Source organism: Diabrotica undecimpunctata, chromosome 5, assembly GCF_040954645.1.
Source record: "Diabrotica undecimpunctata isolate CICGRU chromosome 5, icDiaUnde3, whole genome shotgun sequence".
NCBI lineage: Eukaryota > Metazoa > Arthropoda > Insecta > Coleoptera > Chrysomelidae > Diabrotica > Diabrotica undecimpunctata.
The window spans coordinates 138,178,237-138,206,056 of NC_092807.1; the positions used below are offsets into that span (position 1 = coordinate 138,178,237).

The 27,820-nt window shown below is 31.5% G+C and overlaps 2 protein-coding genes across 3 annotated transcripts in view; one reads left to right on the plus strand and one right to left on the minus strand.

Moving 5' to 3' along the window:
• LOC140441852 (TATA box-binding protein-like 1) overlaps window positions 1-786 on the minus strand; it is a 34,329-nt gene extending 33,543 nt beyond the window's left edge. Inside the window, exon 1 of one of the 2 annotated variants that reach the window (XM_072532803.1) lies at window positions 443-786. The gene's annotated coding sequence lies outside the window, so the exon portion shown is untranslated. The remainder of the gene's footprint in view (window positions 1-442) is intronic. The other variant, XM_072532802.1, reaches the window with a different exon arrangement.
• A 7,070-nt stretch (window positions 787-7,856) lies between these two features.
• LOC140441854 (uncharacterized) overlaps window positions 7,857-27,820 on the plus strand; it is a 30,486-nt gene continuing 10,522 nt past the window's right edge. Inside the window, exons 1-4 of the mRNA XM_072532804.1 lie at window positions 7,857-8,176; window positions 8,627-8,694; window positions 21,680-22,018; window positions 26,422-26,899. Coding sequence (XP_072388905.1) covers window positions 8,085-8,176; window positions 8,627-8,694; window positions 21,680-22,018; window positions 26,422-26,899 — 977 coding nt within the window. The 5' untranslated portion in view covers window positions 7,857-8,084. The remainder of the gene's footprint in view (window positions 8,177-8,626; window positions 8,695-21,679; window positions 22,019-26,421; window positions 26,900-27,820) is intronic.

Below are 27,820 nucleotides of genomic sequence, written 5' to 3' on the forward strand. Positions count from 1 at the left end.
TTCCATAGGCACCATTTAAAATTAAGAACATCTGAAAGTATTAACATTTAGAACTAAACTATTAATAAGGAGTACTGAAAATTGTTGTTAGTCTGAACTAAATATGACACAACACAAGATTGAGGATCTCCAAGCCAGACCTAAGAGTTGGTACAAAAATTTAACATCATGATCAAGTAGGTACAACAGCAGAAATAGCAGGACAATCCCTAATTAATGAATATCTTGACCTAGAAGATCGAAACAGCATGTTTAACTTTTTGTTATTGTGATTATTTGAATTGCCTTGCCCATAGATCTACCTTCCTATTTTACTTCTCAAGAAACTAAGGCAAGGAAAAGGTAGAGTAGCATTCATTAATTGGAAGGACTCAAAAAAGGACATAATCAAAACCGAGATGGTTTATTTAATTTTTAATATAAACATTAGTCAATCAATTACCTTCAAAGTTACACATGTATTTGGTTTTAAATCGATGTTAGACCACACAGGAAGTAAAAAGATCCAATATATCTAGTTTCAATTACTATTTACACGATTATTTACATTTAAACGCATACTTTTAACTCCACAGTATTCGATAATGCATGTAGTAAACGATACTGTTACATTTGAGCTAATTATTTGGGTAATTTTAACACTAGCCTTTGTAAGAAGCCATGACACACCACGGTAAACTCCACTCTTCAATCTAAAATTGACTGATGATGGGATGGATGAAATGAAATTAGTCGCTAGCTCAGTTCTTTTTAGCTGAACGAATCAGGTTGATTTGATAGTACTCAAACCATCATTATCTCTCTTTATCATTTGTAAATCCTTGCGAAACAAACGCAGGATAACCAACTGTGAAGTGTTGTTTTGTTAATTCAAAATACGTTCTTTGACGTTTCGCCATAGGTGGGCCAAAAAATATTAGGATATGCAGAATGAGAATATGCAATCGATTGTAGGTCGTTTGTAGATGATTGTAATAGGTCCAGTGCACAGACCGCTATCCAGTGTTTTTATGGGCCAATAATTAATTCGTTCATAATCAATTAATGATTTTTGGGCATTACGCTAGCGGACACAAAAATGAGAGTTACTAATTTTTTAGATAAAAACTAATGTAATATATAAGAAATACTTGATAGCTTATTATAAAACTAACAAATCGTTTGTAGATTCGGTTATTTAGTTTTTAGGATTAAATAATTAAGAAAAACAATTAAATTATTCTGAGTGTGCGCCATCTGCTAGCCGAATTCCAGACTAATTATTAAAGAGAAACTCGGTTGAGTTCACGGTTCGTAGACTACTCACGGGTTGAGTTCACGGTTCGTAGACTTACTACGGTTGCCTCTTCCGACTAACTAATGAACATTAAGCCCAAAATTACGTCACGAGAGTACAGTAATTTGAATCGTAACATTGTTAATCGTCGTTTTTATGTCTTTGATGTGTGGAAAATAGTAGATAGTTATAAAATAAAGATGTCTAGTGGATTATAATACCTAATTATAGAAAACTGTTGATATGTAGGTAGTTTGGTACTTAAAATTAAACAGAATAAAGTCCTAGATTTACGTAAATCTAGGACTTCAATCTCCATTTTACACTGAAAATTTGTCGCGTATACTGAATTTTCATCAATACTGGATTAAATATTGAATGAATTACCGAATTACATAACTATTTTTTTCATATCTAAAATTATTTTTACAATTGGTCACACTATAACCTGTGCCTGGCATTCTAAAAGTTCATCAACATTATTATTACGTTAATACACAATGAAATTTTAAAGTTTTAACCTACGTTATAAAAAGATACGAAGACAATAGGTACGATGTACAACTACAATAAATAACGTTTCTTCGATAATTCAAAATAAGTTTTTATAGAAATCAACACCAAAATTAAAAAATACAAAAATATAAAGTAAACTGAGATATTTAAGAAACGATAAATAATAAAGCAAATAATAACCTGAAAGATAATTACCACGAACAGACTGTGATAATAAAATGGGTTTTGTATTTTTGTGTACTCTGGTGACGTAACTCAAGCATCCCCACCCCAGTCGGAAGAGGCAACCGTAGTAAGTCTACGAACCGTGGGTTGAGTTTACCCAAGCAATGACGTATAAAGTACAAGCTGAATATAGCCGCAAATGTCAAAAATATTTTTTGACAGTATTGGCATGTTTTTATAATGTAATGTATATGTTGTATGTTTCAAATATAAAAAGATAAAGCTTTTAAAAATACATTTTGATTATACTATTTTATGAATTCTACAATTTTTAATTTATATGAAGTAATAACGAGTAAATATTTGTCTCTTTCAAGATTAATTGCAAACATCTGTTGTTATCTGGCAACTGCTGATTTGACGATTGCCAAATCTATCTCCTAATCTATCAAAGGGTAATTGCTAAAAAATTTCTAATAATTAACTGTAATTAATCTACAAAGAAACAAATATTTACTCATTGTTGTTTTATATAAATCAAAAATTGCCGAATTCATAACATAATATAAACAAAATGTACTTTTCTATAGCTTTATCTTTTTATATTTGAAGCATACAGCATCTACCTCATAAAAACATGCTAACACTGCTATACCGAAATTTTTTGTTCCATGTTTGACATTTGCGGCTATAATCAGCTTGTACTTTCGGTGAACTCAACCGAGAAACTCATAGAGCAAATAGATGTTCGTAAAATAAACACATTTTGTACTTATTAAAAAAAGCTAATGTAGTAGATGAAAAATTGTTAGAATAATTTAATTGTTTTTTTACTAAGTTTTTTCTTAACTATTTAATCCTAAAAACAACTAAATGGCCGACCCTAAAAATTATTTGTTAACCTACAAACTATTTGCTATCTAGCTATTACATTAGTTTTTATTTAAAAAATAAGTAAATTGTTAAATTATTAACCACACAAAAAACTAATTTGTTATATAATAAGCTACAAACGAGCTCCTATCTATAACATTGGTTTTTTTTATGTGTTTATTTTACAAAAATCTTTTTGCTCTTGTAATAATCTTTGAAGTATTATGCGTTTCATAAAATGAGTTTATCTTCAATAATAATTAGTCTGGCATTCTGCTAGCAGATGGTGCACACTCATAATAATTTAATTGTTTTTTTTTAATATAATAATAAATAATCCTAAAACAACTAAATAACCGACCCTACAAACGATTTGTTAGTTTTATAATAACGTACAAACGATTTATTCTCTATTATATTAGTTTTTATCTGAAAAATAAGTAATTTTCATTTTTGTGTCGGCTAGCGTCATGCCCACAGACCATTCGTCATGCCCAAGCTGGACCTATACAATCATCTAAAAACGACCTTCAATCGATTGCATATGCTCATTATTCTTATTCGAATCACAGAATAATAAAACAATCAGAATGCCCACTCTGCTTGTCAATATAAGTATACTTCATCTAATTTACATACCGTTGTACGTCATCCGCGTCATAGCACGTGACTTCACATGGTACCAACACGAAATCACCGAAATATTTAGGCGGTAGGTGTGTTCTTTTTTATAATCACTTTGCCGAGTACACTGGTATTACAGCCACTAGACATATTTTATTATATACGCGTAGAAATAATATTTAAAGATTTCTATTAATGTTAACCTAAAGAATTACACAATAATGTCATTTCGACGTTTCATTTAATTTGTATAAATGCATTATAAAGCGTTTTTATGAAGAACATTTATTCGGAACACACTGTAACTGTAATCGAACGAAGGTGATATTTTGGCATAAATTGGTAGCACTTATTTGACAGTTGCGGTGTTGACTAATGTTAATAAATAATGAAAAAAGTGTTGTTTTTGTTTAAGTAATCCATTTTACATCTTTATACGACGCATACAAGCGGCTCAAATTGTTTGTTAACAAGTTTATTTTTTAACTGTTGTTTTGTTTCTATTTATTTACATTAAATATTAATTTGTTTTGTTGTATAATTCACTCTTACAATAATTATGTGACCTATTTGATTTAAAATGGATTCAGGATTAAAATTGATTTTTTTATACTTTGGCAACTATGTCAACTTCGATCTCTGTCAATGATAATGACGTGTAACAGTAAGTAAATTAGATGGACTGTACCATAGCACACTACCACCTAGCATTGAAACTTCCGTGTTAAGGAATAAAACAATGATTGGCGCATCACCTAGTGATCGGGCGCATAACTATATATACATGGCGCTAAATTCAAAAGTTTAGTAATATTACCTAGGATTGTGAACTCATTTTAAAGTAAAGGAAAATCGATATAATCCTAAAATAACAAGAAAAATCTTTATCCTATACGATAATAAATATTTTTCGTATACTTTTTGGGTTTTCTTGTTATGTTGGGACTATATTTATTTTCCATTACATTAAAATGCCAAAGTGGTTAAAAAAATTACAGAATAAAATATAGAATAAAATCTTTATTTATAAAAATGTTACAAGAAATGTTATATGTGTTACAAGAAATATTAATAATACAAGCCATGTGTAGTATAATTTAGTTTTCTTAATGTTGTAACAAGAACGGGTCAGTATTTAAATAATTGTTTTGTCATTCTTATCAAGTTTTATGTGAATAAAAGCCTAATTCTGCAAAAGACATTTTACTACAATTTTATTCGCATAAATTTACAATGGGGAAGTACTTTAGACCAGATAAACTAGAGGCTGGTCCAAACTGTCAAACTTCCACCAAAGAATTCAAACATTAGTAAGTATATAACATTCAAGAATTTTTTAGAAAGCAATGAATCTAAAGATAAATCCCTAGAAGGTAAAGATAAGTACATGCTTTTAAAAAATTAATCTACGATTACATAAGCGAAGCAATCAATCTGGAAAACCAATTGCTTTTTTCACACATACCCTCACAGATTCTGAATAAAAACATTATGCAATTGAAAAAAAAGCAAATGAGTTGAAGTATTTAAAAAAATGCAGACATTATCTGGTAGAAAAGCAATTCTAACCAATTACAGATTAAATCACTATTTGGTTTATATAGAATGACGGTATATATCAAATCTAACAAGGAGAACTAGCTTTACTTCACAAGAATTTATTAATTATCTACACTCTAAAGGAATATATTCAAGTAGAACAACACCATATAAACATGAAGAAAATGGTTAAGTCGAAAAATACAATGAGTTATATGGAAATTGGTGAATCTAGCATAGAAAACCAAAAATTTAGAATTCACTTAATGGAAAACTGCTTTACCATGTGCTCTGCACTATATAAGAAGTTTACTGTTGAATTGTTATATTATTGAATCAAGATAATGATGAAGGTCCAAATAACACACTAGAGAATTCCACTACTAAATAAATACCAGATGAGACAGAAAATTTACCTGTTCAAAAACCTGATGATAATGATGAACCAAGATTGGAAAATTCAGATTTTCATTCTAGCTGTAAATCAGCTGGAGCTAAAAATAAACCAAAATAGTTACAATATTTTGTTCAAAAATAGGGACGGGTGAATGTAGTATAATTTAGTGTTCTAAATGTTGTGACAGAAACTTGTCAGTATTTAAATATTTTTTTTGTAATTCTAATGTCAAATTAAAGCCTAATAAGCAACAGACAGCCATCAGACATTCTGAGTTTTTTGTAGTACTTTCATCCTAATGCAATAACACACACTATCAGTGGTCAGTGAAAACTCTTACAGTCTGGCGTTCTACTCACAGAAAGAGAGAACTCAAGGACCCTGCTAAGTTGGAAACAGAACAATTAAATGATTTAGTTCTAGAAAGAAGTTTATATACATTTATACTCATACTATATGTTATATATTTATATGATAATACTTTTATTCTTATAATCAGAATCATAATATGAGTTCCAGAAAAATATTCTGGTTATCAACAAAATTATGATTTTGATTAGATTAGCAAAATATTGCTTCTTGCAAAAAGAAAACCCAAGAATGAGGAATAACCGAATGATAGCAAATAGAAAAAACGAACAAAAAAAAAGAACAATGGATAAGGTAAATAATTTATTTCTAAGGTATGCTTAAAGTTTTCACCCAGAATGTAAGCTTTGCTAAAACCTGATATAGTAACTTTATTTGCTCAGTATAAACTCCAAACAACAGAGGATAATAATGTTTTTATGCCTGAAATGACAAACACAATTACAATCAACAGATTTTTTCACCAGTATGTCATCTTAAGATCAGACATCCCATCCCTGTCGTCAACAGAATAGGAAAGATCCCTGTCAACACATTCAAATTTATTTATTCATAACTCTGAAGGCCTTACCGCTGTCTATGTGGATGCAGGCTAATATACTGGACAAGCCGATTAAGTGTTACAACTTAGTGGTTAAGTACACAGTATTTTAAGATAATAAAATTAAATAATGTGAAATAAAAATATATTATGTACACAAACACATGCATGTACACACATATATATATATATATATATATATATATATATATATATATATAATTAAAGATGTAATGACATTTTAAAACCTATAAACCCAACTGTTAGTTCTATGATTCTAAAATCCAGCACAAACAAAGATGGAAAAATAACATAACAAAAATAAAAAAATATGTAAAGTATTACCTAGTTACAATAAAAACATGAAGTATTTTACACAGTTAAGTTTCCAAACTCTATGGTACCAGTAACTCTTCTACTAATATTTATATATTTATTGAGGGACATATTAAATACATTTACATTTAGGTTGTTTAACAAAGATAAGTATCTATTCAGTGGGCTATTAGCACCATAGGTTGTTTTACAAAATGGAACATTAAAAGTACATAGATGAGGCAAACCATGGTATTATAATATGGTACTCTAAGACCAATCTCACTCACAAGAGAGGGACAGATCCCTCCTCATACTTAAAGCAGGCAAGCTCATAGACCTCTCCATGATAGTGTAGTCATGGTCTGCTAATCTAATCCAACTTTGAAAGGCGCACACCTGTAGAAATTTATGCCGAACCCTCTCTAAGGTGATGCTTTTTAAGATAGTTGTTGAACCACCACCTACAAATAATTCAAATACTAAGCTAAGTAAGACTGGTTTTATAATATATAATTTTAGGTTAAATTTATAAACTAATTTTATAGTAAAAGGTCAGATATAATGTGAATAAGAATATAGGTCAGTGGTATAATAGTTCTTACCTGGTCCTGGTAAAAACAAACTCGGAACGGCTGTTCTCGTAATACCGCTATTTCCAACATTGACTATATCTTCCTCTTTAAAATGACTAGCGCATACACGAAAATTGTTATAAATAGTTTCTTTTGCAGCATTCTCTAATTAGGGCTCTTAACAGCATTCACCCATTTATCAAACATATCCATATAATATCCTGGACTTAAAAAAGTAGTATCAAAGAATATAGACGCTTAAGCGTCTATATTCTTTGGTAGTATCCATGCAATCTGGAACACATCTTTTTTGTTCAGTTCTTCGTCTCTACATTGTTATTCCATGTAAAAAATCGTCGAAAATTGTACGATTTTGCACTACAAAAAATTTTAAATTATAAAATAAATTATAAAAAATAAAACAAATACAAATATGGCGCCGTATTTGTCTAAACTCAACTTTGACTTGATCACAGCACACTCACTCCGTGCAGGAACGAGACTAGCAGCGCCACCAAGCGAATGGGCGCCTAATCCGAACATGATTTGACCTTGGCTATCCCTGTTACCAATCTAGGTGTAATTTATCTATGGACTGTACACGCATCTCGTTCGCGCAGTGCTCAGTGCACCACATGCAGGTCTAGGTGTTCCATGTCCCCTTGTTCCTGTCCTATAATAAGAAGCGTCTGTCGTGTCGTGTGTCAATTTTTTCTTCGTGCTGTTGGTATCATCAATACTTGCACTCACTAAAAGAGTAAAACAATAAAGAGATAAATACATCGTATTCTTTAGTTTTATGTTGAAAAAATAAGTCTTAATAGAAAGTATCATCAGTGTAACATATTTACAAACAAAAAACATGCATTGAACAAGTGTACTAAATAGTACACCATGGATTTACGAACTGTAATAAATAATGTAAGAAACTTCTTCAGTTCTCTTCCGTTTCAGCCCGCCGGGTCTGAAAGAAATAGAAAGAGAAGGTAATTTGCTGTATACTTTATTAAACTTTGAAATTTATGCTTATTAGTATATAATAAAGAACAATTGGAACTTATAGCACTCCAAAACTGATTATAAGCAAAATATAAGACCCCCAAATAGACTAAAAGCCCAAACTTTTAATTAGTGTTAGTAAACTAGTTAATTGTAAGGCACAACAAATGTATCTCGCTTAAAACAAAGTAATATTAATAAAATGTACATTGTTTATTATTAACATGACATAAAAACCGCCAGACTAAACTGTTGTAAACTAAAAATAGGATCTAAATTATTTTCTCCACTTTGGAAAAATGTATCAAAAGCTAATAATAAAATAATAAGTATGTATTTAAAAAACAATTGTTCTGAACACTATAAAAACTACATGTATTTCACTGTTTCATATGAGTTCTCAAAATTAATGTAATTATTACTATTTATATTTTCAGTGCTTTGGATTCTATTGATTCATGTATGAGCCCTAAGATCAGAAGAATTCAGTCTATTAACTTGGATCGTAAGTATTATAAACTCTATATTGTAGTAAAATTATGTATGTAGTTTGCTTAAAATGTTGCCATTGTCTAGGAAAAACATAAAAACTAGTAGGTATATAATCCTGGATGATACTGGTACATACATAGATTTTTTTAGTTTCTTTTTTTAATAATTTAAGTGAAACACTTTTTGAAATTTACTTTTAAGTGATAAAATAAAGATATGTAAGATTGTGAAGCACAGTAAATTCCACTTTTGCCATATGTTTTGAATAACTTGTTACCAAACTATCCATCAGATACTTGCAGGAACAATGTAATGGCGGCACCACACTTTGCTATGTGTTATTCGTTATGTGCCATATTTGGCTGAATTAGACAAAGTGCGGAGGGTGAACATTTGTCAATTTTTTGCTTTATTCACAGCCATAAGCAAATACAGTCAAAATCATTTATAACGAACTTCAGGGGACTGATGGTTTTTGTACGTTGTAGCGAGTGTTCTCTGTAAGCGGTTCTATCGGTTATAATGAACAGGTTGCTATAAACGATATTACGCTGGTAGGAACAGTTAGTTCTTTGTACCTAGGTTTATGATGGAAAAATGTGTTACTTTATCTATACTTATAATATGTTATAACATATTATACATAACATTTAACATATGTGTTTATTGTACTTACGTAAATCTAAATATGTACATACATATATGTATAATATGTATTGAAATAAGTATAAGTAGTCAATAAAGTATGCTCATAATATAAAGACTTCTCAAAATCTTTGTATTATAAAAATGTAGGCATACACATATACTATTTACTTTTAAAAAGACAAAGAAAAATACATACATTTATGTATTACAAAATATGTAAATACATTTTACCTGAATATTTAATAAAAAAAGTCTGAAATTTTTGTTTGTCGCCTTCCTTGAACTTCTGAACATTTCTTCTGAAAAACATTTTTTCAATTGATGTGGAAACAATCGATAATGATTCTTTCACACTCTGGGAAGTTTCAGCAGTCTGAATAAATGCTCTTATAGTGGAACAAGCAGCATACGCTTCAGCAACAGTAGGAATTTTTCCGAAATCTTCCAATTCTTCATAAGCCTCATCAGGACTTTGTTTATCACTAGTTTGGTGACTCAGTACGATGTCAATATCTGACAGTTCTTCGCTCGTACTTATTTCGTCATCCACTCGTACATAGTCATCTGCAGAGTAGTCAGAACCGATAAGGGAAATGCCATCCTGCAAATGCGTTTGTGCAATATCGTTGTATGCGATTCCTGATGGTTGTAAGTGGTTAGTTAGGCCGGAAAAACGAAAACAATTGATGATCGTTTCCTTCCGCACAGATTCCCATGCCTTTGATATCATTAGTATAGCGTCAAGAATACTGGCTTTCGTACCGTCGTTAATCTCTCTCTTTTCGATGATTTTGTACACCAATTCTTAGACTTCTTATTACTCTTGGTCCATGGACTGCAGTACGGACGTACAATTTGGAGGCAGGAAATTTGGAAAATTATGTGTTTCTTTTTTTGTAAAAGTCCACTGACCCATTTTATTAAAGTGTTTTCAAAAATAGCCGACGTTATCCAGGCGTTTTTATTGAAATCGTAATCAACAGGAAGATTTTTCATGTTTTTACAACAGTGTGGCATTTTACTTTTTCCTATCACCAAAAGCTTCCTTTTTATGGAGCCGGACATGTTGGCTGCAACAAGAACTGTAACTCGCTCTTTTGAGAGTTTATCACCGGAATATTTCTCCCCTTTAAACTTTAACGTGTGATCAGGTGTCACTCTAAAAAATAACCCCATCTCATCAGCATTAAAAATTTCATCATTGCTATAGCCGGACCTGAGTGTAGGCCACACATTTTCAACTCAGTCATTTGTAATTGATCTGTCAACAACTGCTGACTCATCTGAAATTTTTCCATGGACACTACTGTGGCGAGCTCGGAAACGTTGAACCCAAGAAGCATTACACTTAAAATTCTTCTTCAAAATCACAGCGAAAGTGTCAGACTTTACCTGAAGCATCGGCCCACTCACGGGTACAGTGTTTGCGCGTTGTTGTTTGAACCAATCGAGCAAAGCACTTTCAATGTCACTGTGATTTGATGACCGAACGCGTTTTCGTTTTTCACACTTATTAAATTGCATAATAATTTTCTCTCGCCGTTTCATCATTCCAGCAATTGTTGAGCGTGACGTTTTAAATTCCCGGGCAATCGAACTTGCGGAATCACCGGAATCGACTCGGCAAATTATTCCAAACTGTTCCTCAATAGTAAATTGTTTCCGTGACATGTTTTCTATGAAGGCTAGACACAACTGAATTCAAATTAAGAAACTCTTGGCTTGGGCCAAATAGTGTAATATAAACAAAATTTTGTAATACAATGGACCCGTCTTGGGAGTTCTAAATGTCTAAAGGACAAGTAATTAAGTGTAAATGCCTGCCCGTATGTACTATAACCATAAATTAATAAATCCTTACTTCTCATTTCGTGGTACTAAATATCGGTAATACCTGTGAGAAATACAACACTACAATGTCCATTTTCATAACTTTACAGGATAGCACTTTTAAACTTATTTATTAAGATTTGGAAACAATATTATATTGAATATTGTATCTACTGTCATTTACATCATGCGTTGGTTATAATTTTTTATTATTTATTTATTATACAGTGTGTAAAAATGTCATACTTGAAAAAAATGGATGTTGTATCATCTGAGGTACAGATATGTACTTGAAATTGTACGCTGTAACCAATATTTTAACTGCTAGTGTTCCAAGAAATACGTTTGCTCTAGCCAATTTGTTCATTATAAGCAATATAAATGCGTTTTTTGTGTGTTATTTTATGGGACCTACTATTTTGTTTGTTATATCCGATTGTACATTATAGCCGGTGTCGTTGTAAACGATTTTGACTGTACCTGAATAGCAAATATGCTTATTCATCCACTTGTCAGTTTTTTGACACACTTTAAAGGAAAGGAATATGCTGAATGAATGCTGAATATTAAGTGTCGACTGACCATGTGCCCACACTTCACTTGCACTGGTGTGGCAGTTCTCTTGCTGTTTATCTTAGCCTAACTTTATTGCAATACTCGTTATTCTTGAATCTTGAACCATTAATTATATAAATTTGTGTTTTTATATATACACCCAACATACCTATTATGCTTTGATTTGTGATTTACCTACTTTGAAATCTTCTTCTTCTTTTTATGTAGACATGACTCTGTCTACTGTGAAATGGAGTGGATAAATGAAAAGGTAATGAGATTTCTGGATTTATACCAGAAGCAGCCTTATCCAAAAAATAGTTACCATAAATCAAAAACAAATAATAATGATGCCTAGAATGAAATCAAAATGACTTGTTATCATGCACCAGCATCTTCTCTGCTGTCTTTTAGTCACTTTGTGTTTACATAATAAGTATTGGTAAACTCCATTTAAGTAAAATTAATGATTTTACAACTACCTTTAACAGTATGTTAGACTACTGATGGGAAGGATATATCCATATATTTTAAAATTAATTGATATTTTTATGTTCATATTCAACTTTCATCAGCACATATATCAATATTTAAGATTCAATTAATTCCCACACAGGATTAATATACCATATTGGCATTTATGTAATATAATTCAGAACATAATTATATCACATATTATAAATAACAAGTTATTTAAAAAAAGTAATCTATTGATGTCTCAGCAGTTTAGAATCCGATTGTCAAAAAAATGTGTGTTTATAATAAGTATTGAGTTTCGTTTTCTATCTTTATTTGTTTATTTTTATAGTATTAAGTATTTCAGCAGTGTGAATATTGTTTTGTAATTTGTATTTAATAAAACTAGAATGAAAAATGGCTCCATCCAAAAGCAATGTTTGGTTGCATTTTAATAAACTTAATAAAAATAATCTTGCACTACAATTTTTGCTCCCAACATCAAGAAAGACCTCCAATATTAAAGGGATTTTATATATTAATGCATCTTTACTTTTAAATTTGGAAGAAATTTTTTTATTTATTTATTATTTTATGTTATTTAATTACACAAGCATATATCGATATATTGCATAATATATCCATATATTTTTTTCATATTCGCGATAGCCAATTCCGACAGGAGCGCTCAAGATTTCAAAGATGGACGATAACTTCGGGAAAACAAATCATTTTGTCATTTGATCTCGAAGCTATAAAACGTTTAATATAAATCATTTACACATGTGTTTTGCCAAAGTAAAAGTTGGAGTACGTTCTTCAAATTTTATTTGTTGGCGATTCGAGTTTATACATGCGGTAATTGACTCCCAAACCCGAATAAAAATAAAATTAAATGTTTGTTTTTTTTACAGTATGTCTGAAACACGGAAAGTAAAAGTTACATTATCTCAATTATTTTTGTGATTGCAAGGTCGGCAGAGATCTTTAGTTGAGGGTGATGCAATTTTTGGAGCTGGCCACATTATATTTTGTAAATTACGACTTACGTTTTCTACTAATAACTTCATGAGATCTTTGGGCACTTTAGCTGATGAAACAGCATTTTTCAGTCTTCTCAATTTAGTTTTAGGTATTACTATAAAGTAAATTAGATATAAATATATTAAAATATAAATAATATTTTAATCAACACTTATTTGGAAAGTAATCGTTCTCAGTAAAATGTAAACTACACAGTCATGTACTTGGTTATAGGTCTGCCAATTCGCAAAATGCATTGCCAAATTTTTCTCATATTCTCGTCCAGTGGAAACTTATGTATGGAATTTTTTTGTGAATTATAATAGCATAACATTGAGGAACACTGCAATAGTTTTTTGAAGTCGAAATCATTGTTAATTACAATAAAAACCGGTCGCTAATATGTATACAAATTAATGACAATTTCAATGTTTTCCCGAACTGGATGCTTTTAAAATCTGCCACCAGGCGTCGCCCTCTTTGCGGTTCCTCGCGAAAACATTATTAAAGTAATGAACTTGATACATGAAATCAAGATTTTTCCATAAGCTTTGTGAAGAATTGGGTGCACATATTTTTAATTTATTATCGCAATCCTTCTTGGTTCTCCAAAGATAAAGTACTTGCACCTATATATGAACTAAGAAACAAATTATACATGTATCTACAGACAGAATCACATGATGATGTGCAAAACTTTATTAATACAGAGTTTATAATATAATTGGCATATCTCTGTGACATATTTAACAAATTAAATGATCTTAATAAGTCTTTGCAAGCAAACAATACTCATATCCTGCAATTGGCAGAAAATTACTAGGTTTTAGAAGGAAAAGAAAATTTGAAGATCAAGTAATTGACAGTTTCCCTGCTTTACAAGGTATACTACAACAAAAATCAATAGGAATCCTCAATCCTTTTTTAAAAATAATGTTAACACAACATTTGCTATTATGAAACGAACGCTTTGAAAAATATTTTCCAGATAATCTAGAGCAAAATGACTGAGTTAGAAACCCTTTCCAGTCATTCACACCATAGAACACTTTCAACAGAGGAAGAAAAACAACTAATAGAATTGTCCTGTGATTCCTGATTTTCTCATAAATATCAAGCCATCAGCACTGCAGCATTAAAGAATTAAATGCAGATTGAAGTGCAAATTTGAAACTTCTCACATGTGCGAAACAGGCGATTTTCTGCAGTTGTAGTAGTAAAGAACAAGTGCAGGTCAAAACTAGACATAGAGAAAGAACTGAGAGTGGCAGTTTCCAAACTGGAACCCACTATTTCATAGGCTCTGCTGATAAAAACAATCACATTATAAATGTCCAAATAGTGGTTTTCTTATAACCTATTACTAGGTTAGTAGGTACTAAAATTGGTAAGTATTTTTGAGGGTTGAGTTGAGGGGCATCATAAAGAAATGGCAAAGTTTGAAATGGTGTCACAGAAGAAACAAGTTTGCGAAGCCTTGGTATAGCCAACATCCATAAAGAACAGGCACAGAAGTAATGCTTTATATCTTCCAGGTTTTCTGTTATAATACTGTTGGTGTATAAAATAATTATTACAGAAATGTCATTTACCAGAGCAACTTGTTCCAACATCCAGTTTTACTACATATGAGTATAAATAACTTTATATAATCTATATAATTTTTATATACTTTCTTGAATAGATTTGGTAGCATTTTTACAATTACAGTTTCATTAATATTCCAATGATTTGTTATTTGAGGCCTCTCCTTTATAGTTTCTTTCCCCTGAAACAAGTTAAAAGACTTTGCTACGTCCAGCATTATAAAAAGCTTTTTTTTTAACAAGTTCTATTTTTGTTTTTATCAAAATTCAATATTAAATTAGTATTCTAAGAATTAATAATCTTTATGAAGTTTCCTTTTTTTCATCTGCCTATTAGTCTCCATTTTAATATTTTCTTTATTGATTTTGTAACTTCTTGTATAGGGACATGTCCCAGCCATGATAGACTTTGACTTTCAACAAATCTTATAATATCGTGCCCTTCATTCAATTCATTAATCTCATTGTTTCTCTTGATTCTCCATGTGTCTTCTTCCTCTTGCACCAGGCTGTATACTTTTCTCAGTATATTTCTCTTGAATGTGTGAGTTGCTCTTCATCTTTTCTGTCGTTACACAACCATAGTTTACTTTGGATCTAATTATTGTTCCGTAGATAGTCATTTTGGTTATTTTGTCTAATAATAATTTCGATGTCATCAATCTTTTATTAGCAAAGTATGTACGATTTCCACTGGAAATCATACAAATTTACGGAACTCTTTTAATAATCTTATTGATAATTTTGTAAAAATTAAAATAAGGAGAATAATTTTTTTAAACTATTTACATTGTGTTTTATACATTTTGTATGATTGACAAAAGATAAAATAAATATAATTAAATTTAGGAAAACTGAAGGGCACCTTTTGCTAGTTTTGAAGGCGGTCATCTTAGATCCTAGCACCTGTGACTGTGACTGCCTCACAGTACCAATATTTTCTGAGAAGAAGTCAAAAGTGTGAATCCATAAAGTGTATTTTTAGGGATATATTGCGTCCTAGGGCTTTATAATTTTAAAGGAGTTCTGAAACTTGTTGTTCATAGTCCTTGTCTTTTGTATTACCAAGAAATCTATTATAGACTAGGGAAATAAGGTTTTTTTCATGATACTGACCCGGCCAGGTAAACGACAGTTGTTTTGAGTAGTATGGAGCTCTGTAACAAAAATCTATATGTTTCCACAGTCGATTTTTTGGACTTGATTAGTTATTAACAAATTAAGGTCAAAACCGGTAAATTTTCACTTTTTTCGTCTATCAGCAAAAAGTGAAGCATTTGAATCAAATTTAAGAGTTACAAACTTATGAGTCATATAAAAACCTTCAAAATGGCCTTTTGTAAATGTTGTTATCCTTATTTGTTGTTGAATTTTGCGTCTCGTAATTTAAGGGTTCTGTTGTACTAGTGCTAATGTCATCGCATTAGTAGCGCCGCGTTAGTGTATGCCCAACGGGGCAGTGACACTACCGCGGGGAGTAAATTATACGAACGAGATTGCCGTTTGTATATTTTACTCCTTGATGGTGCCATTGTCCGGTTGGGCCAACGCTAACACGACGTTATTAGCGTTCTATAACTGGGCCCTAAAATATGATCAAAATTTCAAAGCGATCGGTGAAATTATTTAAAAGTTATTTTATTTGTTTATCTCAAATTAAATTTGTTTGCAACAATATATGTAAGTCAGAATATAATCAAGTTATATAATAGTCTCCCGTTTTATACCGCTGTCGCGGCTTTGGGAGTATAGCAGGGTAGTCTGCTATATCTAGGGCCTACGGTATATAAGGAAGGTAACATGGCCAGTGCTACGCTTCAACCGTCTATTATTACCCCTGGTTTTACCCAAGGTACTCATTTTTATTCAGGCTGAGTCGACCTGGGGCCTATAGACATTTTTAAAATGTCTAGATGTTCTTTATATAGAATATAAAGAACAATATTATATTCTTTAGATATAATCAAGTTATTTATACTAAAACAATTTTTAATTGAAGGTGATTAATTGGCAATATCGCAAAGCGACGAAATCATATTCCACTTATCAACTTTGCAGAGGCGTACCAAAATAATATTTAATTATTTATTTAAACACATAAGTAATTACGTAAAAATTAAATCTAAGACCGTTATAATTATTAAATTATCATGTGTGTTTTGACAGGTATCTTATATTTGTCTAACAAAATAAAGAAAACATTTTATTGTTATTATAGAGTGCCTAATACGGTACTTCAAAAAAACAGAAAACTTTGCAAAATACTTATTTTTACATTAGACTAAACAAATTTGAAATTTAAACATACGATATCGTCATTACACTTCATGTTCCATTTATGGAATTGCTGTGTGCTGTAAACGTTATATTTGTTTTTTTTTACTTTTTTTGAAAGTTTCCTTGTGTTTATTTTTTTTATCCTTGTTTATATTTCATATAAATTAAAATGAGCTAAGCTAAACTATTATCATGTGAATGCGTGTATGTAGTAGTGCATTTTTTAGTAAATTCTCGAAATATGAAATAAAGAGAGCACTAACTACTACAGATTTAATGGCTTTGTTAGAACAAGCCAGACAGAGACAGTTAGAATGTAGAAGACATTGATAATAATATTTGTCCTGTGATTCCTGATATTCTCAAATATCAAGCCATCAGCACTGCAGCATTAAATAATTAAATGCAGATTGAAGTGCAAATTTGAAACTTCTCACATGTGCGAAACAGGCGATTTTCTGCAGTTGTAGTAGTAAAGAACAAGTGCAGGTCAAAACTAGACATAGAGAAAGAACTGAGAGTGGCAGTTTCGAAACTGGAACCCACTATTTCATAGGCTCTGCTGATAAAAACAATCACATATGTCCAAAGTGCTGACTCACTTGATGTGGTTTATGTGTCGCCGGAATCAGATGAAGTTTCCGATGTAGAAGACATTGATAATAATATTTGTGAAGAAGGAATAAAATCGGATATTGGAGTTACATATGAAATACAAGTGAATGGGAATTCTGACGATTCTTATTATGATATTCGGACCACATATCAAAACGTCAAAAGAAAAAAAAAACAGGCAAAAATAGTAAATCCAAATTTGTCCCAAGTTGGGTAAAATCAGATACTCATTCATACTCAGTAGTAATTCAACATCAGTCTGATTGATATTTAGACAATATAAAAGCCAACCGTGGAGGCAAGTCACTTATTGAAGTTTTTTCATTCTTTTTTGATAAATAAGTAATTGACAGCATTTTATATTTTACAAATATTTATGCATCCCAAAATAACCGTCACGATTTTGAAATGAGTGACATAGATTTAAATAAAAATATTGCATATGTATATTATCAGGGTTATCACGCTCCGCGTCAAGTTGATATGTATTGTTCGAAGGATGAGGATAAAGAAGTGCACATTATATAAGAGAAAGCATCAGCCGACATAGATTTCGTTTAATCAAACATGAAGAGAAGAGAATAGTGAAGAAACCGCTACGTCAGTGTCATAGATGAAACTAGATGCGACAATATTGGCCACATTACAAAAAGAAACGATACTAGTGTAAGAATGTCGGATGTGCAAAAGTAATACTATTTATTTATGTAAAAGGTGTCGATCTACACCCCGAATGTTTCGAAAATTTTCACCTTAAAATTTAATTTACTTTTCAGATACAATATGTTGCTTTATTAAAAATTGTACTGTTTTTCCTTGAAAATGAGAAAAAAAATCTTTTTGGTTGTAAATTAGTCTTACTTTATGTGTTTTTAATTCCATCTGAGAAATTAATTGTCAAATTTCTCTTTGTTTATTGTATCAGGCGTTAATAGGTTAATACTATAAAAAGAATAAACTTACCTCAAATTAACTATTTTAAAGTTAATAATAAAGCCTATTTAATAAATATATTCCCAAGAAATAGAACATACCGTGTCTATACACATATAGAATGTAGAACAAATAAACTATTTCTCTCATACCCATTCTTTCCAAGAACGTAAATATATAGACCAGCGAAATGTTGATAAGTTTACCGATGTTTCAAACTATCCAATGAACTTTTCTAACTACAGTCAAAATCGTTTACAATGACACCGGCTATAACGTACAATTGGATATAACAAACAAAATAATAGGTCCCATACAATGAGATACAAAAAACGCATTTATATTGCTTATAATGAACAAATCGGTTAGAGCAAACGTATTTCTTGGAACACTAGCAGTTAAAATATTGGTTACAGCTTACAATTTCAAGTACATGTCTGTACCTCAGATGATACATCCATTTTTTTTGAAGTATGACATTTTTACACACTGTATAATAAATAAATAATAAAAAATTATAACCAACGCATGATGTAAATGACAGTAGATACAATGTTCAATATAATATTGTTTCCACATCTTAATAAATAAGTTTAAAAGTGCTATACTGTAAAGTTATGAAAATGGACATTGTATTGTTGTATTTCTCACAGGTATTACTGATATTTAGTACCACGAAATGAGAAGTAAGGATTTATTAATTTATGTTTATAGTACATACGGGAAGGCATCTACACTTAATTACTTGTCCTTTAGACATTTAGACCTCCCAAGACGGGTCCATTGTATTACAAAATTTTGTTTATATTACACCATTGGCCCAAGCCAAGGGTTTCTGAATTTGAATTCAGTTGTGTCTAGCCTTCATAGAAAACAAGTCACAAAAACAATTTACTATTGAGGAACAGTTTGGAATAATTTGCCGAGTCGGTTCCGGTGATTCCGCAAGTTCGATTGCCCGGGAATTTAAAACATCACGCTCAACAATTGCTGGAATGATGAAACGGCGAGAGAAAATTATTATGCAATTTAATAAGTGTAAAAAAGGAAAACGCGTTCGGTCATCAAATCACACTGACATTGAAAGTGTTTGCTCGATTGGTTCAAACAACAACGCGCAAACTATGTACCCGTGAGTGGGTCGATGCTTCAGGTAAAGGCTGACGCTTTCGCTGTGATTTTGAAGAAGGATTTTAAGTGTAATGCTTCCTGGGTTCAACGTTTCCGAGCTCGCCACAGTAGTGTCCATGGAAAAATTTTAGGTGAGTCAGCAGTTGTTGACAGACCAATTACAAATGGCTGAGTTGAAAATGTGTGGCCTACACTCAGGTCCGGCTATAGCGATGATGAAATTTTTAATGCTGACGAGATGGGGTTATTTTTTAGAGTGACACCTGATCACACGTTAAAGTTTAAAGGGGAAAAATGTTCCGGTGGTAAACTCTCAAAAGAGCGAGTTACAGTTTTTGTTGCAACCAACATGTCCGGCTCCATAAAAAGGAAGCTTTTGGTGATAGGAAAAAGTAAAATGCCGCGCTGTTTTAAAAACATGAAAAATCTCCCTGTTGATTACGATTTCAATAAAAACGCCTGGATAACGTCGGCTATTTTTGAAAAGACTTTAATAAAATGGACTTTTACAACAAAAGAAACACATAATTTTAATTGTCGACAACTGTCCGTCCCACCCTCCAGTTGACAGGTTAAAACAAATTAAACTCGTTTATCTGCCTCCAAATTATACGTCCGTACTGCAGCCCATGGACCAAGGAGTAATAAGAAGTCTTTCGGAAAGAATTGGTGTACAAAATCATCGAAAAGAGAGAGAATAACGACGATACAAAAGCCAGTATTCTTGACGCTATACTAATGATATCAAAGGCATGGGAATCTGTGCGGAAGGAAACGATCATCAATTGTTTTCGTTTTTCCGGCCTAACTAACGACTTACAACCATCAGGAATCGCATACAACGATATTGCATAAACGCATTTGCAGGATGCCATTTCCCTTCTCAGTTCTGACTGCTCTGCAGATGACTATGTACGAGTGGATGACGAAATAAGTACGAGCAAAGAACTGTCAGATATTGACATCGTACTGAGTCACCAAACTAGTTATAAACAAAGTCCTGATGAGGCTTATAAAGAATTGGAAGATTTTGGCAAAATCCCTACTGTTGCTCAAGCGTATGCTGCTTGTATAAGAGCATTTATTCAGACTGCTGAAACTTCCCAGAGTGTGAAAGAATCATTATCGATTGTTTCCACATCAATTGAAAAAATGTTTTTTAGAAGAAATATTGTCAGAAGTTCAAGGAAGGCGACAAACAAAAATTACAGACTTTTTTCATTAAATATTCAGGTAAAATGTTGTATTTACATATTTTGTAATACATAAATGTATGTATTTTTCTTTGTCTTTTTAAAAGTAAATAGTATATGTATGCCTACATTTTTATAATACAAAGATTTTGAGTAGTCTTTATATTATGAGCATACTTTATTGACTACTTATACTTATTTCAATACATATTATACATATATGTATGTACATATTTAGATTTACGTAAGTACAATAAACACATATGTTAAATGTTATGTTTAATATGTTATAACATATTATAAGTATAGATAAAGTAACACATTTTTGCGTCATAAACCTAGGTACAACGAACTAACTGTTCCTACCAGTGTAATATCGTTTATAGCAACCTGTTCATTATAACCGATAGAACCGTTTACAGAGAACACTTGCTACAACGTACAAAAACCATCAGTCCCCTGAAGTTCGTTATAAATGATTTTGACTGTATACGCTCGTGAATCGAACCAATTTATATTGTTACGGGGGCAAATTTTATGGAACTATCTTACTGCTCACTTATTTACATTGGTGAAGCATACACAATAAAAATGACTCCGGTAAGAATTTACTTCTCAATTAACATTGTTGCCGTTAGCTCTTAGTTAAATTTGTAGATGAGTCACCTTTAATTGAAAATTGTCCGACTATAGTAACAATTTTGAAGTAATATGTATTTTTAAGTAGTAGTAAGTGTATTTTTCTTTTTAGGAGAGAATTATTATATGAGTCCAAAACCTTTGAGAAGAGCATCTGTATATAAAACTCCCCCTAGTACAAAAAAGGTAGAATCAGTAGTTCTAGATGACGATGATGATGATCTAATTAGCAGTAAAAAATTAAATGGAAACACTCTCAACAGTAATGCTAGGACTGGAAAATTTACTTCTACTCCATATGGTAACAGTTTTAGTAAAAAATTGGTAAATGGATCAGATAGTAAAGATGTATTATTTGTTAAAGAACTCAGACCATCCAGTGATGAAGATGTAACATTTGTCAAAGAACTCAAATCATCTGCGCTAAAGAGAGCTGATGCATTAAAAAAAGGTAAAAGATAATTTTGATTTGAGGGATCTATTATTACCATTTCTCTGGAAAGTAGTTTTGGTTTTTATTTGTCAACCACTTTTATATTTTATATATCGAGCGTGCTTTTTTTAAGTAAGTACAGTTTTAAAATTACTGTTGAGGCCTGTGTTTTGCGCATGAGCAGTGTGTATTCACATCTGTTGGCACGCCACATACGTCTTATGGCAACATCGATCGTTTATACGTTTGCATTTGCTTATTTCAAATACCTCCCCTGCACCGGTTATGAAATACATTTGATTAGAGCTAAAGCCGTAAAAGCAGTTGAAATAAAAATGAAATGGAAAATGACTTATGAAAAATGTAATTTCACTGAATTGCAATAAAATTTACATGGATAGATTCGTCTTCTATGATGTTATTGTAGACAATGGTGTAGAAACATGAAAGAAACTGCTGAAGAATTACTATTCATGGAAGGTAAACAAAGAAGAATAAGAACAAATGTTTTGGTGAAAAATGTCGGATTATAACAGAAAGAAAAAACAGCATATTTACTGATTCAACAGAGGCACAGAACCCAACAAGCAGAGGAGGAATATAAATAACTACGTAAAGAAGAAAAGAATATCCACCGCAGAAAGGGAGAAAATACGAACAAAGAACTACAAGAACTAAGTAAGCCAATAGACAGAAGTAAATTTTACCAGAAATTGAACAAAAGTTGAAAAGGATTCAGGCAAAAGAAATGAAGAGATAAGGAGGATATGTTGACAGAACACCAAGAAAAACTAATCCTCCTGAATGGGACCAAAGATATTTTAGATTATATTGATGTATTAGACTTCCGTTTGTAATACTCCATTTAACAATTTTTATAAAAATATTGCTTTTAATTATGTGTTCTTAATATACGCTGTAGGCTAAATAAAAAATACATTCTCCGCTACTGACACACTTCTTGGTAAAACTCATGACACAGCTAAATGAAACGATAACTTAAGAGATCGCGTGTGACCCATTTGATTGTTTATTTGCAGGAATATACGGTGTAGGTAAAAGTTTATGGTCGGTATAGTAGAATTTAACATGATACCTAACACAGATATAAAATCATATTTTCAGCGAATAGACAAAGATAACAATCATATTTCCCTTGGTCTCCCCTCCATATTCCAATTAAAACATTGAATTGATTCAAAAAATTGGCGGTCAGTGGCGCGGTTATATTGCCATTCAAAACTGAATGATGATATTAAAAATGAAACACTAATTGACACAAATACTGGTACAGAATTTCTTAAATCCATGAGAAATTTACAGATTCGCATTTTTATTTGACGAAATTGTAACCTAATTTCCAATAAAACAAGATCATTTTGGCAAAACCTCCATTCGTTTGTTCTCTTCAATGGTAAACTGCATACGAAGCAGGCCGAACGCAATTCTATGTATTTCTTTTTAGAGGTAACCGCGTAAGTATGAAGATAAAAATTTGATATGCCGAGTGTTTATACAACAGAAGAACGGGTACAAATAATAAAATGGTATTTTGGGGCCAATTCAGTACAAGAAACTATTAATTTATTTATTATGCCTTTTGAAAATAGGCCAATACCTATAGAAAAAACTGTATTGGTCATTATTCATCAATTTCAGATCAACCTCGCGAAAAGAAAATTTCTCAAGAACGAGAAATTAGGGAAATTCAACTTTGTGCATTGGCTGAAGCGACGCCGTGTTCATTTAAACAAATTTCCGATAAAGTTGATTTGAATGCAAAAATGAGGAATATTTTGAAAAGAAACAGTTTTGTTATAAAGTGCAGACAACTCAACAAATATTTCCTGATGATCAATTTAAACGGATGCAATTTTGTGAAATTACAGATGAGTCCTCCTTCACAATTCACAAGAAACATAATCCATCCGTTTTTCGTTATTGGTCGCAGGAGAATAAGCATTTGAGTGTGTCTGTGTGTACGCAGTATTCACAAAAGTTGAATGTTTGGACTGGAATTTTGGGAGGCCATATTATTGGTTATCGAAGCTTTGCATGAAACCGAAAAAGGTATTCTACTAAATGGTTACCGGCTAAACAACCAGATATGCAGATGACACCATAGTATTTGCGGACAACTCAGAAGACCTACAAGTTCTTATGAACAAAATCACGTATTACAGTCAATAATATGGACTCAATATAAACGTTAAGAAGACAAAGCTTATGATAATTAGCAAGAAAAGGATAACAGAAGGTCTTTATGGTGTTGAATCGTGGACCTTGAACGAAGATATGTGCAGAAAACTGAAAGCATTTGAAATGTGGCTATACCAGAGAATGCTTAAGATCCCGTGGACTGACCGAGTCACAAATGAGGAGGTCCTCAGAAGAATGAATAAGAACCGAGAGGTACTGACCACCATCAAATCTCGACGGTTGCAGTTCTTCGGACATATTATGCGAAATGAATCCAGATATGCTCTCCTTCAAGTCATCCTGCAAGGAAAAATATTTGGAAAACGAGGTCCAGGAAGAACATCGTGGTTAAAGAACCTCAGAATCTGGTTCAATACAACATCTGTGCAGCTTTTCCGCGCTGCTGCAGATAAGATAAGGATTGCCATGATGATCGCCAACATTCGTAACGGATAGGTACATCAAAAAGAAGAATATTATTGGTCCGTTTTTCATTGAAGTCAATTTAAACGTAGTCAAATATATCCAATTACTGCACAATCAAATTAATTAATCCTGCGCTTCAACGTCTTCAAATTAACTTCAACGAGACGGCTTGGTTTCAACCAGACGGCTGTCCTGCACATAATGCAAAAGTCACTATTAAGCGTAAATTTTTGCTGAACGTGTCATTAGTACAGACGGTACAATAAAATGACCCCTGGCTCACCTGACTTAGCTCCTCTAGACTTTTATTTTTGGGGGATGCTAAAAACGAAAATGGTACAGGCATGAGTTCGAGCGGAAAGGAAAAGATAATCCAACTTAGCCAAAACATATCATGAACTCAACGCCATGAGAAATGCGTTGTATAATAGATTTGGATACTGTTCGTTACAATTTGGTGGGCTGTTTGAACATTTAATTACCTAAGAATTTTATTTGGTTTAGAATTTATAATTGTTTGGAATTATTTTTAATTTAAACAGTAGTGTTGGAATTATTTTTTATTTGATTTCATTTTTATAGAACAAATTTTATACTTTTATACTAATTTTATCTTTTTTGTTTCATTTTTATAGAACTAATTGCTATTTTTACTCCTACTACCTCCAAAAAATCTAAACGAAAATATGGTTTCAAAGATATTATTTGGAAAATACCAAATAATATCTTATTTTTAATTAAAATACGTAATTTTTCGTCCAGTTTAAATTTAATATAATAAACCTACTCCTTCCTAATGCTTTACTAGTACTGTCTTTATTTATTATACTTTATGAAAGTCCAACCCACGAACCCATGCAATATGCATGGTATACGAAACTAGTTCTGTTCTGCTCGTTACCACAGTGTCATGTGTAAAATCAAAGTATCGTTACTTTGACGACGCGATGTTGCCAAATAGTTTTGTATGAAGCTTTTTTATTGTGGCGTCACAATGCAGTTTATTATTTTTATTGGGAATAAGGCACAATGTTATTTTAAAATAAGCTTATTTTGATGTTTAGATTTCCAATTCGGAAATCGTACTTAAAATACGAAACATTAATAAATTTTATTTATATAAAACGATTCAAAATGTTACATTAAACTTATTGTAAAGTAAAATTGTGGCATATTCTCAATATGTAATTTAAATCAATTCGCCCAAATTTAGAACATTGTTCAAATTATAAAAAGACAACAGGTCAAATAAAAACAATAAGTTTGCCAACGTTCAACTTCTGTTAAATTTATTATTTTCACTAATGCATTTTCGACGATATAAAGGGCAGACCTAATATCTCTATCTCTTTTTAAACTGGTGTTTCTCACTAAATCTCACGTAAGGTCCATACTGACGGTAGATTATTACCCAGGCTGTATAGTAAAAAGTAAAGGCTTTATCGTTACGCAACAAGAGTATAATTATTTACTTAGAAAGTATTAGAGAAATGAATAATTCTACTAAAAAGAGAATTTTGACAGTGGCATAGAACATGAAACCGATATCTTTGCATATTTTTAAATAAAACACTCTGTATCTCATAAAAGAACAATATTTTGTAAGTGATTTCGCTTAAATGGTCGCATTTTGACATCAAAATTGTGTGTGTAGTAAAAATATTTGCACATATTAATGAAACACCTTTTATGTTTTGTACTTTATTTCACTCTTTCTTTATCCATATTCCACCTCTGTTCATCGTTTTCAAAACTGTTAATATAATATTGTTTAAAATAATAAAAAATTGTTTTAGGATTAAACTATATACGGCCATACAGTGGAAGTATTTTTAAGCCAAAAATAGTACAGAATGAACGACAGTTAAAAGAAAAATATAATTCATCATTCGCATTATTAAATGGTACTTCATCAACCAATATGAATTCTTCCATACGCTTAAATGAAAAAAAATTATATAAAGAGATACTGGACTCCACACAATTTTTTACACCTAGAACATCGTTTAATGATTCTTTGTTGACCAGAAGAGGTAAAATAATGGCTGCAGCTTTATCACCCATAGGCTCTATGTCTACAAAAGATAGAATTAAAAAGGTATTAAACGATTTTGATAGCGATCCAGTAGTAATTAAGGATTCAGATTCTGATTCTGACATTGTTATCGTCAATCCTCCTTCACCGAAGCCTGATATTAAGGTTGAACCAGTCAATAGTCTAAAGAACATAATCAATTTTCCCGAGCAGAGCAAGAGTAAATGGTTAGATGATATGTAAGTAATGTTTTATTAATAGCTAATAATTGTAATGGGAGTGAGAGACAATGCTTTACTTCGGAAATGTCGTAATTTACTGATGTTTACAAAGGATCCTATACAACAGATTATTGTTAACAAGGTTTAGTCGAGTGATGAAGAGCTGATGAGTATTAATAGTCTTTTTTTTTATTATTTTAGTTTAAAATACACTCATGGACAAAAATATCGAATATTTTGGAATTTTAAAATTTTTGTTTTTTCAAAATAAATTCTGGTCAAGCAAGTCGTTTGTTGTAAAATAGAGTTTATTTTAACAATGTTTAATAAACAATTTTAAGTTTTTATGCAGAGAAAATTGTGAAAAAAATAAATGTTTAATATTAGGTAAATAAGGTTATTTTACTCTAAACTTAAATGATAATTTAAATTGTTTAAACAACTGGATTAAACTGAAAGAAGTGCAGGATCAGTAACGAGTATTCCCCACTCTAGCTCTTATTACTGCTTGCATTTTTCTCAGCATGCTTGCAAGTAAATTTTGGACATATCCTTGTGAAATTGCATTTCATTCATCCTGTGCAGCAAGCCGAAGCTGCTTTATCGTATTTGGAACGGGATTTCTTTGCCGTATGCTGCGTTTTAGGTGATCCCACATGTGCTCTATTGGGTTTAAATCCGGGCTAGACGGTGGCCAATCCAATCTTCAAATTTGGACCTCATCAAGATAATTACTCACTATGGCAGCGGCATGTGGTCGAGCATTATCGTGCATTAACGTGAATCTTTCATATCCAATGTAACCAACATATGACAAATCATGATTTTGCAGGATGTTTTAAACGCAAGAATCACCAGTCATCTGTCCAATCACTTCCACAAGTGCGGTACGTACCTCCCAACTAATACCTTCCCAAAAAATTATGCCATCAACTCCAA